General features: G+C 41.9%; 1 protein-coding gene across 1 annotated transcript in view; it reads right to left on the bottom strand.

The window, feature by feature from the left end:
- Positions 1-16,559, bottom strand: part of MAGI2 (membrane associated guanylate kinase, WW and PDZ domain containing 2) — a 700,150-nt gene extending 683,591 nt beyond the window's left edge. The window contains exon 1 of the mRNA XM_053942436.1: positions 16,249-16,559. Within this exon, the coding sequence (XP_053798411.1) occupies positions 16,249-16,549 (301 nt within the window). The 5' untranslated portion in view covers positions 16,550-16,559. The remainder of the gene's footprint in view (positions 1-16,248) is intronic.
- Positions 16,560-20,562: the final 4,003 nt, after the last annotated feature.

Raw genomic sequence — 20,562 nt, forward strand, 5'->3', positions numbered from 1 at the left:
TGCTGTACTGTGAACTTCATAAAACTGATATGAAATTTCCCTGAGTAGTTGATACTGGCATGTGAAAATAAAGCAAAGCTCAGCAGGACACGTGAAATTCATGCATTTCCAATGTAATTCCAAACAGTATAGCATAAATCAGCATGGGCGTGTAATTCTTGGATCTCGTTTGACATAAGCAAAGCAGAAATTATGTGCTGTTGCAGGTGTTTTGCAGGCAAACATGACACCTAGCTGATTGTTAACAGAAGAACTTTTTTTCAGAGGAAAATGAGCCAAAGGAAGGTCTCAAAGCTGACAAATGAAAAAAACCCAGGTGGAAATAGTTATGCCCACTCCTGGCCTGGGGCAGTCAGAAGCTATTTGTGCTAGGATGGCACTGGAAACAGGCTGCTCCTAGGGGAATCAGGAGCTGACTCCAGCAGGCTTGAGAAGCATTTTGGGGGATGATAGCCACTTCCAGCTGGGCTAGATGCTGGGCTGCTCAGCATGGGCAGTCCCATTTGGCTCAGAGATAGAAAGAAATGTGTACCTCACACCAAAAGCTACAGAACACCTGCAATTTATGTTCTCTGAGAAAACTGCAGTTTCTAGCCCCTCAAAGTCAAATTTCAAAATTATATGACTTATAATACTGTTAATCATAACAAAGATCATCTTGTTCCAATCCCCCACCATGGGCAGGGACACCTTTCACTAGACCAGGTTCCTCTGAGCCCCACCCAACCTGGCCTGAACACTTCTAGGGATGGAGCACCCGCAGCTTCTCTGGGCAGCCTGTTCCAGCTCCTCACCACCCTCACAGTAAGTAATTTCTTCCTAATTTCTAATCAAACCTACCTTCTCTCAGTTTGAAATTTTTACTCCTTGTCCTATCACTATACGCTCTTGTAAAAAATTCCTCTCCAGGGACTTCTTTGTATTTTATACAAAACCCCATATGTGTAAGATACCTCTAGGTGCTAAAAATGGAACCTCTCTGGTACAGGTTCCATTTACTATTGAAGAGATATTTTACATACAATTCAATGGTTGAACACATAGCCTTTGCAGTGTGCTGGTTAGGGTAATAAAGGGAAAAAAGGGGTCAGAAAAAAAATCTGATCTTTGTAAAGTCATTTCTACACTATAATAAAAAATATTTTATTTACAAAATAATTACTGCAAATTGAACAGATATACTCTTTGTAACAGAAAAATATATGTAAAAAAAAAATCTAAAATATAAAGAGGGATCCTTGACTTGCCAATCTGGGTGAAACATCTTGCTAGGGGCTTTTTCCCCTCTCTATTCTGCTGCCCTTCTCAAAATTCCTGTGTAAATCATACTCTGCAGGTTCACCCACCTTAATTACAGGATCTTTTCAAGAGACAGCAGTTATCTACCAGCCAGAGGGGGAAAAAAATTGAAACGGCTATAGACTCACAGAGGCCTGGCTACTCCTGGATTTGATCATAAATCACTTCTCAGTAGTGACACATAATACTGTTTCCAGGCAAAACATGAATAAACATGTGCATAAACTTTTGATTCAGAGCAATGCCACACTAGTTCTGTGATCCATCAGATCTCAGAAGATAAGCATGGTGTGATGGGGTCGTCTCTGGTTAGAAAGGCTTCCAAAGAGCAACTGGAAAGCTGCAACTAGATGGTGATTGAGTGGATAGGACACTCCTCAGTGTGCCTAACATGTGACCAGGCAAAGCAGCAGGAAGCACTTGCACTTGAGTTAAATAGATAAAACTATGCTGAGAAAGACTGGTCAGTAAACAAGGATTCTGCTCTAAAAAAAAAAAAAAAAAAAAAAAAAAAAAAAACAGAAGCATTGACATTTGGTCATAAAAGGGATGAGAAAGAAGGCAATCTTACAAACATTAGTTGAGGAATTTATACCCAAGTGTAGTCCCACACCAAGGACATTATTGTACAGACCTGCTCCACAGGTCAAACTGCAACCCATCCAGGTCACCTGCTTGCAAGTGTTTCTTCAGCAAGGGCTTTAGGGTGCCCCACACAACATCCCCAGAGGGAAGCTCAGGTTCCCTCTCACCCAGATAGCAATGCGCTACTCCATCATCTATTTTGGAACGTGGTTGGGCCCAGCACTCTGTGCAGCTTCAGCTATCCCATCCTTCTGAGGACAGTGGGAAACACATACAGAGGCATGAGAATAGAAAATGAGTATTCATCAGTGCAAAATACTCCAGCACCCTTTAAACACAGGTGTTTTTACCTTCTGCTATGAGGACACCTGGCATGCCAGAACAGTCTGATCCCAGGCTGAATTCAGGACACCTGGTCCAGGGAGGGTAATGATGCCAGTGCTATTCCATCCAGTAATGCTTGGACCTTTGCTTTACAGGACTATGGACTGGTAAGTCTGGTGCCTGAGCCAAAGTCTCATCTCACCTATTCCCTGGTGATACTGGCCACACAGAACTTTACACATTTTCTGCAGCAAATTGTTGAGCAGTTTCACCGTGCACTGTGAGCCAGCTGCCCTCGCTCACTAGCTGGAGACATCAGCTTTTCAGGGTTTCCTCTGTTCTCAGACCTGTAAAAAGCCTGATGAATTAATAATGCAAACAAGGCAACAGTGTGCTCATGATCAACTTCAGGACCAAAGTTCTATCACACTAACTATATAATAATGGGTGCTGCAGATCAAACAGGACTCCACAGCTATCAAAAGGACATATGAGTACTTCAACAGAATAAAAACACAGGATTGTGCTGCATTGGCTTGTGCCAGGTCTATTTAAAGGATCTAGAAGTACTGTGGTACATAGAAGGGGATTAAAAGAAGGATTGCAGAACCTCAGCTAGATGTCATCTTAATGTTATACAACTCCTTTTTCCTGAAAACAAAGGGTGGATTCAGCAAGACCTAACCAGCCTTGTTTGTGGAAAGCTAAATCCTACCCTGACCTCTCACTGATCACTGCTTTAACTCCACACCGGCCCCAGGCACGGAAAGAGAACAGAGAGACCTTCCAGACAGTGAAACTCACTCCACTCCAGCAGAGCATTCCTTTGTAGCAGCCTCTCCAAGGGGAGTGGGAGCACAGAGTTGCCAGTGAGAAATGAGAAACCGATGCCAAAGAGGAGGTGAAAGCACAAAGAGGCACCAACAGCTCTTCACAGAGGGACAGAAGCACAGAGGCACAAAGGAAACCTATGGTGTAAACACAACTGACACAGCAACAGCAGAGCCTGCCTGGGATTGCCAGGTGTCCTTGTAACATCAGGATAGGCTCACTTCTCCACAATTCCTCATTAATTTGGTGGGATGTCAGGTTGGGCTAAATCAAAGATTCTGCCAACAACCCCACCCAGTTTGGATCAAAAGGTGGTGGCAACACCAGGGCTCTGAAAGGAGACACCACCCAAGGAAGCCAATCTGAAGTCCCCCACCTTCTGAAAAGTTAGAGGCTCCCACTGGGTTCTTAATTAGTATTTTGTACACTTCACTCAGCAAACTAAACTCTGCCTTTGGTAACATTTTAGGACTTCTCCTGTTTCCAAACGGTTTTAAAACAAAAAGACAGAAGGGGTGTGTGAAGGAATAAACACCCCAAAAGTAACCCCACACAAATTACTTATAATCTGTTACTTGTCAAACAGTGGCTTTAACAGGCCAAAAGAATTCTAATAAATGTCTCATACAGTGTGACTGATGTACCTAGTTGTCCAATTAACAGTGCAAACAAATATAAATATCTCATTAAAATATATAATGCATATAACTTTGGTTTCCTACACTTTACCACTTCCAATATATTTCTGAAATGCATGTAATTTTAGGAGAAAACACTCCATCACACTCTCATCTGCAGGTACCTCTGCATGCTTGTGCTTTGTTATTAAAAAAGCTTCTACTTTATGTGGGATTTGTCATGTAAAATATAAAATAAATACCTATAAAAATGTTTTACTCGAGCCATCAATAGAAACCCTCATTGAACAGGAGAGGGGGTTTTGTGTGGTCTGTGTGCCTTTTCTTGGATGCAGTACTGCTTGCATAGACTTCTAAATTACATTGCAGTGTTCTCCACTCTGTTATTGATTGAGCTGAGATTTTTGGCAAGTCATTTCACCACTGTGCAGTTCTTTCTATTCCTACCTATCCTCTGTGTCTAATTTGCCTTTATAAACCCTTCGGGGCAGCAAGTGTTTTTCCCTGCCAGCTTGTAATACCTGTCACCATGGGATCTTATTTCAGTTGGCTTGATAGGCTAATAACAACATTTATGTTGTAAAAGATTAAAATTTTAAAGAATAAAAGGAAAAAATAATCAATTATATTGGAGAAATACAGTACCAATTCTATGGGCAAATCATACATATTTAGAAAGATCCTTTCTTCCTAAAAAGCTTGGCAGGCTTTAATAATGAAATAAATTTCATTTTAAAAAATGAAAAACAAACAAAACCATAAAAAGACAGCAAGAGGACAAAAATCATTATGATTGTGAAACTCAGTAATTTCCCAGTGGTCTCTAAGAGCTCTATCTCATAGTCTAGGTCAGGAGACCAAAGAGGGAAGAAGTTTTATACAAAAACTTTCCCCAGTTTCCCTCCTCACACTGAAATTCACTGAGGCAATTTAGCTGAGGATAGCTGAGGACACCAAGAATAACTCCCTGTCTGGTAACTCTGAATGAGTTTTTTTGTAAATGACTTTTAGAATCTGGAAGCTACTCAGATAGTCTAATAACAAGGCCAATATTGGCATCTAAAGGGATACAAGTGAAGACTTCTGGTTTAATGTCCCAGCTGCAAACCTCCTTCCCAGCAGCAGCATTCTCACTAGCTGGCCAGCAGTGCACAGGTACAGAGGGAGGAATTCTGTAGCTCATGCAACCTGTTCCTACAGCAATTGGTGAGAAAGTTGCTTACTACTTACCAGAAATCTTCTTAATATTGACCCAAAATAATACTAACTGGATTTACTACGTTTCTAGAACTGGTACTGCTCTAGTCACATGCAGGAGGTTCTTTCTCACATAGGCAAAAAAAAGCCAAAACCAAACCTTCAGCTTTTTGAGTTTTACACTCAGAAACAGTAATTTCACTACCCTTAAAGCACAGGCACAGACATGAATCCCTATCAAGGCAAAGCAGCTGTTACACTTCTGCAAGTCAGACGAACTGTACACAAACCCATACAATATTTCACACATATTTAAAAGTGGCATATATAAGTTTTGTGGGTTCATCTGTTCTGAAAATTATTTCAGTACATAAGTATCACAGGCTTAACGTAAAAACTCAATATAAATATGAATCCAGAAGACCTTTTAATTGATATTTCAATTATGAAGTTTCAATTTTAATTAAGCAAACCAAATATCTTGATTTTACTTTATTTTCTTAACAAAACCTCCAGTACTGTAATGGATTCTTTTCCTGAAATCTTTTATGCTATTTTTAGTGGAAAATGACTAAATAGAGTGAGTGTTGAAAAAGCTCTTTTTACTGGCTTGTCTGAAATTCCAGTAATTCTTCTAGAAGTTTACAAGGCAGAAATGTTCTTCCATATCTGTAATCAAGTAGATAAAATGAAAAACCAAACTCTTCAGGAAACATATTCTCTGTACACAGTAAAACAAAGATTTTTTTAATAGGCTTCACTAGCAGTAGCTGTAATAGAAAAACCATGAGACAACAGACCAGCACTACTGATAATACAAGCTCCACATTAGTAATAACTACTATATTCTCTTAAATCCAAAAATATTGCTCAGCTTTTATCCACTTTAAAGCTTCTATCACCAAGACTGAATTATGATCAATTAGAGTTACAGATCCTATGTTAAAATGATACAGAGAATTTCCATCAACTAATTCCAAGAAATGAATTATGTTAGACTCTGAATTTAATGTGAATACTTCCTTATATTGCCATAGAAACGAGAGACTCTCAACTTGAAATTGCCATGCTAGTTGCTACAACAAAAAGGCAGTTTCTCTCACCACGAGCTCAGATTTCATGCGTGAGACAATAGGCAGATATAACAAACCCACATGGAAAGGAAAATCAGAAATACCAGTAAAAACAATGACTATATGATTACTATATATATACATGTATATGTGTATATATAAAATGAAGTCAGAGCAAACCACCTAATATCATTAAGTGCAGAATAGGCATCCCAGTGGATCTGAGCTTCAAGGAGAGTTTTCCAAATGAGTAGTGCAGTAGCTGAACATGGAATCTGGGGGGTAATTACACTTCACTTAAGCAAAGCACTCAATAGTTTAATCTGAAGAAGTGTTCAGCTCCTCCATCAGTCTGATACAAGAGTTCAGCAGCTACTCCCTTTCCCACTTGACAAGGATTTCAATTCCATAATAGGAGCATCTGCATGATCTTTTAGCTTTTTATGCTAGCAACAGGATCCTGCAACACTTTGAAATATAAACTGCTGTTCCTATAAAAAAAAAAAAAAAAAAAAAACATGGCCAGAGAATTAAAATATAATGGGATTAATACTTGTTTATTCTAACATACCATTTTGGAAGCATGTGAGAGGCTTATGTGGCATTTATTAATGCAGATTTAGCACAAAGAAGGACTTAGTAAGGGAATAACAGAAATGAACACAGCCATTCTATTTCATACTAGTTAAAGAATCAGCTGTGAGAATGTAACATGATAGAAACTATTCAGTATAACTCATATAGGATACAAATAGGACTGTTCATTCCTTTTCAGTCTAAGTTTAAGTAGAAAAAAATGGTGTGTGTTATAAGAACTTACATGTGAAATGGATGTCCTGGAATGAGACTGATGCCCCAATTGTTTTTTTTTCCTTTCAGCTTCTGTAGGACCGGTTAGGTGTTGTTTTATGAAATGGCAATATTTTATCAGAAATATGCAGATTAATTCCTGGTTGGCATGATGGAGACAAAGCTGGAAGATTTTTTTTTTTTAATTACAAAAAGAACTTTAATATGTGCAATTTAAAAAATTATTTTGCACATTTCATTTTGAGAAATGCAAGTACAACGTGAGATACAAAGTATCAATAAATAGATAAGTAATAAAAGACAATTTATTCTACCTGTTTGCAGGAAGGATTTCCACTCTGGAATACTAATGTTACATTAACACAGCTACACAATGTACCTGCTAGTATAGCGTAGAAAATTTTGCTCATTATACTCTACCACTGTTTTCCATTGTTCTGCTATGTATTGTGAATCTGTAAGCACTACTCGTAACGACGTGTAGAAGTCTATTTCTAGGGGGTTTTTTTTCCCTTTTTTTCAGCATAATATTTCTTCAGCGTTTTTATAAACAAACACACTATGACTCTGCAGAGAGTGAGTGACCTCAATTCTGTCTGACCTAACAGACTGTCAAAGAAAAACCCTGGCCCCCAGTGTAGTAATCTGGGAACTCTGTGAACAATTTAATAATTCTGGATAAGTCAATGAAATGACTGCCATCACTGGCTATAGAGACTGCCATATGTTGTCAAGACTGTGTCACGTATCTTCCAGACCAGGCACAATGGGAAATTGTAACACCAGGCTTTCTCCCATTAGAACAGGCATGATTTGGAGTGCCAGAATTCTGTCTCAGAACAAGTTTCTGCATGCTTTCTGAAGTGAACTCAAGCACAGAGGGTAGAAATATCTTTGTGGCAGAATAAACTAGTTGGTGCTAATGCCAGACATGAAAGATGCACCAACTGAAAGGTTCAAGATGAATTCCAGCAACACAGGAAGGTGCTTCACTAGCACAAAAGGCTTGGAGTGGGCAAGAAAGAAGAATATTGATGGCAGATAGGGCTCCATGGTTTGCAGATGTATGGGGAGCCTCCATGAATTATACTGATCTGAACCAAGGATGGGTCAAGAAAGTAACAAAAATATTACATAGAAAGGTATATAGAAAGGCATTATTTCATCTATGGATGTGGAAGCAGGCAGCCAATTTGTCTTGTCTGAAAACCATAAAACACATGCACATTTGGTATTTTAATTCAATTTTCACGTGGAAATTGAATACGTGGACTGTTGCCCTTGCTTCCCAAGGTCAGAGGCCTGAAAAGAAAGGTGCAATAATGACTTAGTGTTTATGGTCCTGCACTACCACAAAGTAGTGTTTATGGTCATGACACCACAACTGTGTTGGTACCAGAGAAAAAGGATGCAGAAATAGAGCCAGGGAGGCCGATGTGCTGCCTCAGCAGCAAGGAACCCAGCATGCAGTTCTGTCCATAATGAAACACTACCTGGTAAATCTCTTTTTGTAGGACTATCACTCACACAGGAAAGTCATCCCATACAAATATGTATTTCTCCCCTGCTTCTCAGGTGGCACCATTATTTCACCCTACTTTCATGAGAACTTGGGACAGAAATACAGACGTGTTAACGATTACTCATGCTTTCTTCTGAAGAAGCAGGAATACTATTTTTTCCTTTGGAATGAGTTAATTGTGCATATTTTAGAGGGACAGCTGTACACCAGCATTCTTCTAGAGAAACCAGTTGGTCATAGCTTGGACTTGTTCACCATTTGCTGCATATAAAACTGACTGGATGGTAGGCCTAGAGAGTGGGGGGAATGAAGGTACATCCTGCTGGTGGGCAGTCACCAGTGGGGCTCCTCAGGGCTCAGTATTTGGGGCAGGCCTCCTTAATATCTTTATTAATCATCTTGTGTTCTCAGTTCTGGGCCACTCATTACAAGACAGACATTGAGGTGCTGGAGCATGTCCAGAGAAGGGCAACAGAGGGAAGGGTCTGGAGCACAAGTCTGATGAGGAGTGGCTGAGTGAGCAGGGGTGTTTTGCCTGGAGAAGAAGAGGCTCAGGGGAGACCTTATCACTCTCTTCAGCTACCTGAAAGGAGGTGTGGCTGGGTGGGGGTCAGCCTCTTCTCCCAGGTAACAAATAATAGGACAAGAAGAAATGGCTTCAAGATGCACAAGGGAGGTTTAGACTGGATATTAGGAAAAATTTCTATACTGAAAGCATTGTCAAACATTGGAAAAAGCTGCCCAGGGAAGCGGTTGAGCCACCCAACCCTGGAGATGTGGCACTTGGAGTTACAGTTTAATGGTGGACTTGGCAGTGCTGGGTTAATGGTTACAGTCAATAATTTTAAAGGTCTTTTCAAAACTAAATGATTCTATGGTTTCAACATGTTTTGAGAAACTAAGACAGACATAAGAAACACATGTTCCCTGTGCTGATTTTTCCTGTACTGGAGGCACAGGGCCATACACTCTCTTGAATATGACAGAACATGTAAATTCTAAAATCAGTCATGTACTTTAATAATCACTAAATTTTTTTTCCTGGAACTTTCACACGATTTTACTTTCTCCATTTTGTTCCTTGTCTTACTTTCCTTCATCTCAAATTCATGCACTGTGGAAATAATCAAAGACACCCAGGAGAAACGTCTGAAGTGATAAGCAGAGCGAAACAGCATTATTCATATATTACTAATCATAATGTATGTATGAATGAGAAGACACCTGGTAGTGCTGTGTTGACAGCAAGCTACATTTTGATTAATCTTTCTGGATTCTAGCAATCTGAAGGTACTGACTAGGAGTTCAAGAATAATGTAAAAAGTATAATTACATGGCAGATACACACAAACAACAGCTTTCTTTCAGCTCAGCTTCTAGTGAAGTCACCAAATTGTGGATAGCAGGTTTGAATAAATGAGAGATAATAGGTTAACATTACAAGAACATTCAAACCATGAGTACTGTTTTTGCGATTATCATTTACCAGTGTGGATTTTTGTCCAGTTTAGGAATGCTAAATAATTTTTGTTAAAGCCCTTAAATATCTTTCTTTTCTCTCACTTCTGCCCACCATTCCGCTTTTCATTTCGGCCTCTAGTTAGAAAGCTACACAAATGGCTAGAAAACTATGACACCTTCTCACTGAATGGATTTCTATGAGGTTGAAGAAAAGCTGATTTGTAACAAATTAGGTGTGCTGAAGAGATACTGTTGGGATCACAGCCCCTGTGGTTTCAGAAAATTCAGTTAAGGCATGCATTACAATGGCATTCAGCAACAAAACACAATGACAGGAACTTTGCCACTGAAATCAATATCATCCAACTCTGTGCTCTAGACTGCACCTACTTGGATAGGCATCTAGTCAATCTCATTCTAAAGTCTATGATTATATTACTTCCTATTGCAGAATCCTGTGCCATTCTGTACATTTCCTGGCCACCAGAGTGTATGGGTTTATTGTAAGTATCATATATATGTATATGTGTATATATATATACATATATATATATATATATATGTGTGTGTTTTGCACCAAAACTTGAATGAAAAATATTCTACAGTAGTACTGTAGCAATACTACTACAGATGAAAATTCCTACCAGTCTCAAAAAAACCAAAGATTGTACAAATTTTTATATATATTTTTATACTTATAAACACCTAGGTACATAAGCAAAATAGTTCAAGAATGTTAACACATTCAAAAAAACATCACTATGTTCTTTTAACTTTGCCTTGATGCTCCCCAGTTAAAAAAAAAAAATCCTTAATTTGTTTATTTGTTTGTAGCACTATGAGGAAGAGAAGAACAAGAAACATCTGCTTCTACAACTGGAGCACTTTCCATCACCCTTTCTAAATCACAGTTGTGACCACCTCCTCCCATAAGCCCCTTTTGAAGGAGTACTTTTTCCATGTATACACCACTTCTTGTATACAAAATATTGAGATGAATAATTTATAGAATCTTTCATGTCATGAAAAGGCCTCCTCATCTATAAAGAGCAATAAGAAGATCAAGAACACTGAAAGTAAAAGCTCAGAATCCATATCTTTCATGAAATGCTGAATTAATGCAGATAAGGTTATAGGATGCATAAAGGAAGTCAGACACAATTCTACCCCCTCACACCAGTATTTTCCTTTGATGTCAACAGTATCAACAGATGTACAAGTCTTACTGTAAAATTAACTTTACCTTATGTGACTAAACAGAACTAAGCAGAGCACTCTCAATTATTTAATTTCTTCAAGGAAATGATGCACTAACAAAGTCATGGCCCCATCCTTTAATGGCACATTTGTAATTCTCAGGGAAGGAAAAAGACTGATGAATATAATTCTACTGCCAGTGAACAGAGTCCCTGACATGAAACATCACAAGCTGTCTGGAGGAGCTGAAGAATAAATCACAAGCTACATGAGTCAGAAGTCAGTTTCAATGGTCTTTAAATTAAGATGGACAAGCATAAGAATAACATAAAGTAAAGGTAAAAAAAGAACTCCGAATTTAATTTCAGGAGTTAATAAAAATCCTAAAGAGCACAAATTAGGAAAAAGGAGTAAGTTTATTTTCAAATACTATCTATGCCAAAGTCATAGAGAAAAGTAAACCACACAGGTTTTCAGGGTTCTTTAGGTCTGGTTTTTGAAAGACCGTTGTGATTGTTTTTTTATTATTCTGGAAAATCATGCAACTTTCTGTTGCAAAATACTGTTCTTCTTGTGAAGATAACTATAACCAATGTTCCCATCTTGGAATACAGTATATAGTGACATTCAGGAATAAAAGATCGCCAAAAGACTATCTATATGCACAGAGTGTTTTAATGAATGTAGAAGATAATTATTTATGACCTTAAATAACAAAAAAAATTCTAAAAACATAACTATACATAGGAATAGGTGTATGAAAAAGTCTGTAGTAAAATACTAACATTTTAATTAGCTAACATGTTTATTTACACGTGTAGCCAAAACTTTGGAAAATCACAAAATTCTTGCATTTCTCTGTCAAAAAGCCTGTTACAGACTTTTAAAGAAATTTTAAAAGTTAAGCCAGGTTTTAATTGCAAAGCTTATGGATGAGCCCATTAAGAAAAAACACTACAAGAAACCCCTTAGCCACAAATCATGGGAGCTGGGACAGTACCATCCTCTGTCCTTTTAGACTTCGCCCAGCAACCACAGTCACAGCCACCAGGAATAGGATGTGGAGGATGCAGTCTGCCCAAACTTGGCTGCTCCTATGTCCATCCTAATGAGGGTCCAAACCTTTTCCTGACTGGGAAAGCACTTGAAAACATGTCCAAGTACATCTATAGTCAGCAAAATATTCTAGCATATGCTTACTATTAAGAAAATTATTGTACTAAGAAAATTAAACTGGTTTTTAGTTCCTCCTTACATTATGTGTACTAAATATCTTTTTTGCATAAGGAGCTAAAGAATTAGGGGTTGACACTTAAAGTCTGACTATTTAGAGTCAGATAAGAGCCATTAGAAAGTGTCCATAGAAAGTGTATGTTTTATTCATGTTTCAAATAGTCATACCAGTAAATACTTCTAAAAATAAATTAAATTGCTCAGTTGGTCAGATCACCTGGTTACTTAATACATCCAAACCACTTTCCTTGAGAAAGAGATGCATCAGGCAGGATCTCCAGGGCAAAATCTGTTGCAATGCTCCTGAGTTCTGAAATCCATGTTTTCAGACAGTTCACTGGGATTCTGCTGAGGGCATCTGTGGAAGTTTATACCTCTATATAAAGAATAAAGATCCTGGTTTATGCAGTACAACCAAGTGGGCTGCCCATGCAACCCTTCAAGGAGTGAGTGTGCACAGCACAGACCTGTGTCAGCCACTGCTGGGAATTACTGTGGATCTGAGACAGCAGTGGTGAACAGAGAATGGAACTGGAGGCAACATTGCTCCCCGTATGACTCTTCCCCATGTGACTGCTTATCCAAATTAAGATGCCTTTCCTTAACACACTGCTACTTTTACAACTACGCATCTGTACATGTGTAGGAAGAAGACAGCACTTAATCCAAACTGTTCTGCATGTGAAAACAAACACATCTGAAATTCAGAAGTATTTAAGAAACAGTAAAAGGCTCTTATCCTCACCCAAAGGAGCAGAAGGTCAAAATGTACGTTTGCAATACGCCCAACTAATGTAACTGCTGTACACAATTCTCTCATTGGAAGGATATATATTCAAAAAAGCATGGGGTTTTGCAGAGGAAACCTGGCCTTCTTTATCTGATGTCAAGAACAGCTTTGCCTTTGACTTCATCTGGGCCAAGATTTCATCCTTCATCCCATGTGTTTCCAGAGATTCTCTGTGATTCTGCCAAAGCAGCACAACAAGTGGCTAACAAAAAAACCCAAACAGGAAATAGTCTCCAAGGAATATTTCTTTGTGAACTCTTACAGTTTAGACTAAAGAATAATAATAATAATAATGATTCTTACAGTCTTTTCTCCTCATGCAAACCCATGCACAATGTCCTGCATTATTTATTTATTGATCTTATTTATTTATCAGGTGTCATACCTAGAAGAATTCATGTTGAATTATATCATGGAACTGCAAATCAGTTTCTCATGAAGTTTACTCCTCCTCATAATACACAGCAACTCCTACATTATATGTTTGGGGTTTTTATAACTCAAGATGTTTAGCTAACACAAAATAGCAATATTCCATCCAACTTTTCAAAAGTAGTATTTCATCTAGTAATGTAAAAAATGATGATATATTTAATTAAAGAGAGGGGGGTGTTTAATCAAACATAAGGAAAAATTATGAAAGCACCTTTTCTATGCTTCAAAACAGCTAATTCTTGAATTAGCATTCCCTGATTTCATCTACAAGTAAATTTTCACTGCTGAATTGTCAAAACTTTCAAACAAGAGAAATACTCACAGTCTCTTAAAGATCACATTATAAATAGTCATGTCCTACCTCCACATTTCTCTCTCTGACTTCATTCCTAGGCAGCACTGAAGAAGCAGCTATAGTCACATGGTGCATTCAAGGTCATGCTATTCTAATTGACAGAGATAGCATTGATAAATTATGCGGAAACAATGATAATGGAGTCATTAACCTTGTTCCAGCACACTAAAGGTGCTTCATAATTAAAAGGAGTAAAAAAGTTACAAAAACATATAAAGATTTTATTGCTCAGCCTTTTCTCTCCTACACACTGCTGCAAAGCACTGTCAGGGAATAGTAATATTGCTGTAATGTGGCTGCCTGTGCTTTGTCACCAAGGGGCACAGGGATACACTGCACTGGCTTACACTTGAAGGAAGAGTCAGGTAGTAAAGTGCACAAACCATTGACCTTTTTTTTTTTTTTTTCAAATAGGAAGTTGGATCCAGAAGGCCTCGTTCTTTGGCGTAAAGGATGCTGGAGCGCATGAAAGATCATTCCAGCCAGGAAGTCTTTCTCAGTCCAAGAATCTATGCTGAACTGTCATTTCCAAATACACAGACATGTGGCCAGTGCTTTGAGAATTTGCATTAAAACTGTAGTGAGTTAACATACTGAACTGAAACTCCTCAGATATGTAGAGATACAGGTACATAGAATTAGGTAGAATTCAGAATTTATCCCTTATGTCTCATGCAGAAGATTGCAGTAATTCACAGACTAAAAGCCTGACTAGTGTGACTAGTGTCCCTAATTCATGTATGACAGGTAATTTACTAAGGGTGCACATATTAATGAATCACCAGTGGTTGCTTTGACTTGAAGAGAAAAACAGTGTAAAACAGTGAAGAGATAGGACATGTGTTTCACATATCAACTCAAAGTAACCTTATATTTGCCTTATTGTGAAGAATCTATAGGATTTCTGAAAAAAAAAATTGTATTATAGACAATCTACCCTTATCTTCTTGACACTTCATATTATGCTTCTTTTTGAATCCCATCACAGTAAGACCACTCACACTAAAATTATTAATAAAACAAGGACAGTACAGAGCAGCTCTCCTGGAGTTCAGGTGCCTGAAGATGACACTATACTGGCAAGACAGAATCCATTATACTCATTTTTAATCTTCACTTATCACATGAACTGTTGTGTCTCCCTGCATAGCCCAGCTGTCAAGATATGATCTACAGCATATTGCACAACTTACCTATAAGGACAAATAAAAAAAGTCCCAGATCATATCTGTATATAGAGGCTTGACCTCATGGAGATAACTGAATATACTATAAAGTACTTTCTGAAGGCCTGAGTGGAAATCAGATTTTTGTACTGTTTCTGTCATGCCTGGATAAACTAATAATTAGCATATTCTTCAAGCATTCAGAAGTATCGCAAATTATACTTTAAACAATAAACCGTCAATTACAAAGAGGAAGTAGAATTGCCAAATTATACCCAGCGTCAGAGAGATTCTCCTCTGTGTCCTCTGAGCACAGGCTGACGGCTAGAGTTGCAGAGCACAAGCGCCTCTGATGCATGGTATCTAAAAACTTCCCACCGCAGAAATTCCCAAGTTTTCAATGGCTGGGCTCACTGCCCGGCTGGAATGCGTACTTTAGAGATACGCCTACAGCCGCTGCACCACCCATAGCCAAGGAGCACCTACAGACTCGGTTCCCAGAGCAGCTCCTATGCTCCAGAAATGCTGCTGGGGTAGCAGAAACATCCTCGCGAGCGCTCAGCTGCAGAGAACTCAACTCAGCATAGTTTAAAGAGGACAGAAACAAACATGTAAACAGCATCTGTGGCGTCCCTTCTCTATTGACTTTCCTGGAAACGCATTAACCTATTACAGTACTTCAAAATAAATAAGCGAAACAGAGGCGAGGCAAGAGTATACCGTTCTCTCCCAAAAGTTTCTTTCTGCCTGTCCTCTCACTAGCTCTGAGCTCCGTGTTCCCTGGGATTAGCGATCGTTTTCACCAGAGATCAAATGAATGACTCTTCCGCTAATGACACTTAAGAGATGCTAAAGCCACCCTGGGCGCCACCGGGGACTCGGCGACCGGCGGCAGCCCCAGTCCCCACGCCAAGGCGCCCGGAGAGAGGCGAAGCCAAGGGCAAGCCCCGCTCCGCAGCCGGCCCCGGCCGGTGCTCCGGCCCCCCGGCAGCGCCAGCGGCAGCAACAACCGGAGGGGCGGCGGGGACCGGGGCCGGTGGGTCGGGAGGGGACCCTTCCTCGTGAGACCGGGGCTGCAGGGGGTGCTGCCGGCGCCCCCCGCCCGGCCCCCCCCGGCATGGCGAAGCGCTGTCACTGACGCACATTTAATTCGCCCGGCTGCGGGTACCGCGCAGCGCCGCTCGCATCCTCCCCCCGCCGCCGGGGAGGGGGCGGCTCCGGCGGGGAGGGGGAAAGTCAAACTGCAGCAACAAAGTTGCTCCCCCTCCGCTCCCCCAGACCTGCCCCGGCCCCCAGGGGGTGGGTAGAGAGGGGGGCCCATGCCTGCCTTACCTTGCTTGACGCACTTGAGGCGGATGGGGTCCTTGCAGTGTTTGATCACGGCCAGCACATCCCTGATGGTGAGCCCGGCCACGGGGGTCTCGTTTACCTCCAGCAGCAGCTCCTCCGGCACCAACTTGCTGCCGCCCTCATAGGCCACCTTGCCGGGCTTCACTTCCCCCAGGTAGGGGAACTGCCCATTCTCGGCGCCCCCCTTCAGCTCGAAGCCCAGCTGTCCCTCCGGGTTCCTTACGATCACGATCTCGTGGACTCTGCTCGTCCAGTGGCTTTTTTTCTTCAAGCCCTTGGACATTGCCGTGGGGATGCTCTGCCCGACTCCCTCCCTGCAGTCTGTGCTTCTTCCCCCCCTCCCTCTCTGCCCCCACTCCCCGGGGCAGCCGCGCTCCTCCGGGCAGGCTCCGGGCGGGCGGGAGCGGCCGCGGCTGTGCCGGCCGGCGGCCCCTCGGGCTGCGAGCTGGGTCGGGGAGCGCCTCTGTGCCCGCTCCTCCCGGCTTTAGCTGATATCCATGGCAGCTGCGGCGGCCGGACCCTGCCTGCGCGTGGATGCACTAGTTGTAGAGAAACTGGCAGGAGGGAGGAGGGAGGAGGGAGGGAGGCAGCGGGAGGGAGGGGACGGCCGCGGCGCGGGGAGGAGGAGGAGGGGTGTCGGTGTGGGTGCCGGAGCGAGGCGGGCGCTGTTTCGCCGCTCCCGCCTCGCCTGACCCGGTAGTGAAGGCCGAGAGAGAGGCTGCCTGGCACGGCCGGCAGAAGGCGGAGAACGGCCCGAGCGGGGGGGCGAGGGCGCTCGGCGGGCGGGAGGGAGAGCGGCGACCCCCGCCCGGCCCCCAGCGCGGCCCCGGCCGGGAGGGGGCGCTCGGGAAAGCGATGGCGCTGGCCCCGCCGCCTGCCCCGCCCCGGCCGGACACTGCCGGCACCGCCCCGGCCGGCCGGACACTGCCCAGCGCCTTCCCCGGCCGGCCGGACACTGCCCAGCACTGCCCCCGCCGCCCCGGCCGGACACTGCCCAGCACTGCCCCCGCCGCCCCGGCCGGACACTGCCCAGCGCCTTCCCCGGCCGGCCGGACGCTACCCAGCACTGCCCCGCGCTGCAGCCGCGAGGGGACCGGCAGCGCTTCGAGCCGTACCGGGGGCATCGCGTCTCTGCGGAAGCTGTCCGAGCCGGAGTGGAGAAGGGTCCTGCGGTCTAGGAGCTCTGCTTGCGGCCGGGAAGGACGAAAGGCAGCTGGGCTTCGGGCTGTGGCTGCAAAAACAAGTGACACCTCTTTGCTTCGAGCATCTCCGTGTCACGGCCGTTTGCAGAGTGGTTTCACTCCACGTGCAGACCTCATTTTATTGAGCTGCACATGGGCATTATTGTTTACTCTGGATGCTGTCGCCAGAGCTGATGGCTCAGGTGGGTGCTACACCTGAAGAGTGTATGACAAAGAGAGGGGTGGGTGGCAGTTCTTCCCATGAAATTTACTGACTGCCCCCCAGCAAGTGTTCACCACCCTCGCACAAGTTAGCTTCGGCTGCTTGTCCTTAGTGGCCAAAATCCCGCACTCCAACCTGCAGACCTTCCCTAGAGCCCCAGCAGTGGGATACGCTGTTCAGCAGGTGATACTGTAGCTCACTCTTCCTAAGAGCTCTCCCTTTACTTAGTTCTGTCATATGCCTCACATGCGTGAGAGCAATGGAGTGTAGCAATTGGCACGTCTTTCTAGGAAACTTGCCTTGACTAAAAAAAAATAGTTTCCATCCGAAGTGCAGGTTGACAAAATACACTCAGAACAACATCCTGACTTTAAGAAGTGTAGTTTTTGTGCCTGTGGGATATAGGAGAGCAGGATACATGAAGGCAGAGGTCTACAGACAGGGTATTGAATGGGATAAGGCAGGAGAAATGTACTTTGTGTTATGGCATGTGATTTAAAGATGATCAGATATTTTTAAAATTTCAATTAAAGTGACTGCAATAAATTTTTTCAAATTGTACTGCTGTTTTTCCTCTTGGTTTCTATGGAAACAGGCCTTTATGCAATCATGCTTGGCTGTGTCTCCTTTACTCCTCCAATAACTTTTGAAGCTGTTGGGCAGTTTCACCCAAATCTATCTCAAATATAATTAAGCTATTTCATGAAAACAGGCAGCTGGGTAGGGCTGAGAGATCCTGTAAATTTCCCAAAGGCTGTAACATGAACTTGCCTCTTATTAAACGGTGATTCACATGGTTGAGAGACCATATAAATGTCTTGGTAATGAGAAAAGTTTCAATTACAGCTCATTATCACTATAAGTCTGTGGGAAACCAGGGTTCTTCAGTTCATTTTCCCTCGGAATTACTTGGGTTCCAGAGGTGGAACAGACATATGCAGAGGGGAAAAAACATTGAGAAATTACTGACATCTGTATTTGCAAGTCATTTCACCTGTTTTGCTGTGGGGGCCTGGTCAGAAGTGCAAAACTCTGTGTGTGAGTGGCTTCACAAAAGTGGGCTCTTTTGTGGATAAACAAAACCAAGGATAAACAAAACCAAGACCCCAGATATTTGGAAACATGAGATGCATTAGTACAGACAGATGAAGATGGGAGGGGAGCTGGAAAGGTACCTTGACTGGAAGGTACAAAGATGTTTTCACTGGTGGGACAAGGGTATGTAATGGTCTCCTTTTCCAAAGACCATCATGAATGTCCTGTTGTCACTAGGGAGCAGAGGCTCTGGTCTGGACAAAAAGAGGCTAAGACATTTGGAAACAGAGGAAGAGAGTCAGTAGGTTTGTCTCTCTGTAGCCCTGCCTTTTCAATTTGTCTTGGATTTTAGTTCAGAAATGGGGTAGGAAGCAAATGGCAGAAAAGAGGAATGCAAGACATACCATCCCGTTATCCTTCAGTTTCACATATTTTACCAAAATCACTTCTTTGCTGAGTCATCTCCTCTACTAAAGTCCACTCTGTTAAAGCGGTCACCATTTCTTGATTTGGAGTTTGTAGTCATTCTGCTAGAATAGTATTGCTGTTGTTGATTTGTCTTATAATGAAAATAAATTTTTTAAGTAACTCCATGTTTACCACAATATATGTACAACACTAGGACATCTGCCAAAAATGCAGCTTTTAATAAATATGTCAAGAAATATTGGAAATATCCCTAGATGGGGGAAGGGCATGCTGTGGATGTTATTTTTCTATTTCTTAGGAGTCTCTAGTAACGTATTGATCAGACTTTTTAAAGTCTAATCAATTACCATTTTAAGACAGATGACATTAACAGTAGGTAATGGGTAGAGCACTTCTGATTTCACATGTGCTATGGACAAATCCAGCTGAATAAACCCTTCATGTCTAACTGCAGTTGTATTAATCTAAAATAATACCATGTAGAAGTGGTAGAATTGGTATTCCAGGGGCATTAACTTTGCCTTCTGGAGGTGGGCAGCAATGTGAGCCAGACAGATTCTAGCACAGGCATCTGCAGGTTGGCAGAGAAGTGGGAGATTAGATGGAAGGAGCCTTAATGGTTTTCCCAAAGCAGATCTGTGTGTGAGTTGATCCTCATGTCAGGAAAGGATGTCAGTTTTCAGGTTCAGAGACCAAGAAAACTTGGTGAATAGAATGGCAGGTCATACCTGTTAAGATCAGGAGAGAGTGAAGGATGGCTGAAGAACATGGTGTTTCTCTGCAGCATTTTCTTACAGGAGGCATAGGATTTTAGAGTTTTGAGTTGATTATGTATGGGTAAAATTTTGCTGTCATATCATAACTGGCTTATGTGCTTGGGCCTAGGGCAGTAATACCAGAAAAAAATACCAAATATGTTTGCTTTGCACCATTTCAACTAATTTTTAATTTTTACAGGGGTAGAGGGGTTTCTGTGCAACCAGATTATTCTTGTCTCTGACAGAGCAAGTATCCCAGTATGTGGCTGAAGGAGTGAGTGAGCAGATTTACAGTCTGACCCCTGAAGAGCTTGAAAAGGACTTTGTGATTTGCCAAGATCTTTCTCTTAGTCCCTTCCATTGGTTCATCCCAGGAGGGCCTGTGAGCTGGTCCTGAGTGTGAATGTAAGGGTATCTAAGACAAGGGATTTCCTGTGAGCAAAATTAACAACAGCACATAATTAAACACATTCACCAAACAACACAAATGCCTTTATTATTCCTTTAAATCTGAGCCTATAAACACAGGAACCAGTAAGTCACTGTACATTTGGGAGTAAAGTTGAGCACATGAGTAAGCTGAAGCGTGAGACTTCATAAATAATTATATTTGGTAGCTGGAAAGGAATCCTTCCTACTGTAACATTACAGATTCAGTAAAAAAGTAACT

Source organism: Vidua chalybeata, chromosome 5 (assembly GCF_026979565.1).
Source record: "Vidua chalybeata isolate OUT-0048 chromosome 5, bVidCha1 merged haplotype, whole genome shotgun sequence".
NCBI classification, from domain to species: Eukaryota; Metazoa; Chordata; class Aves; order Passeriformes; family Viduidae; genus Vidua; species Vidua chalybeata.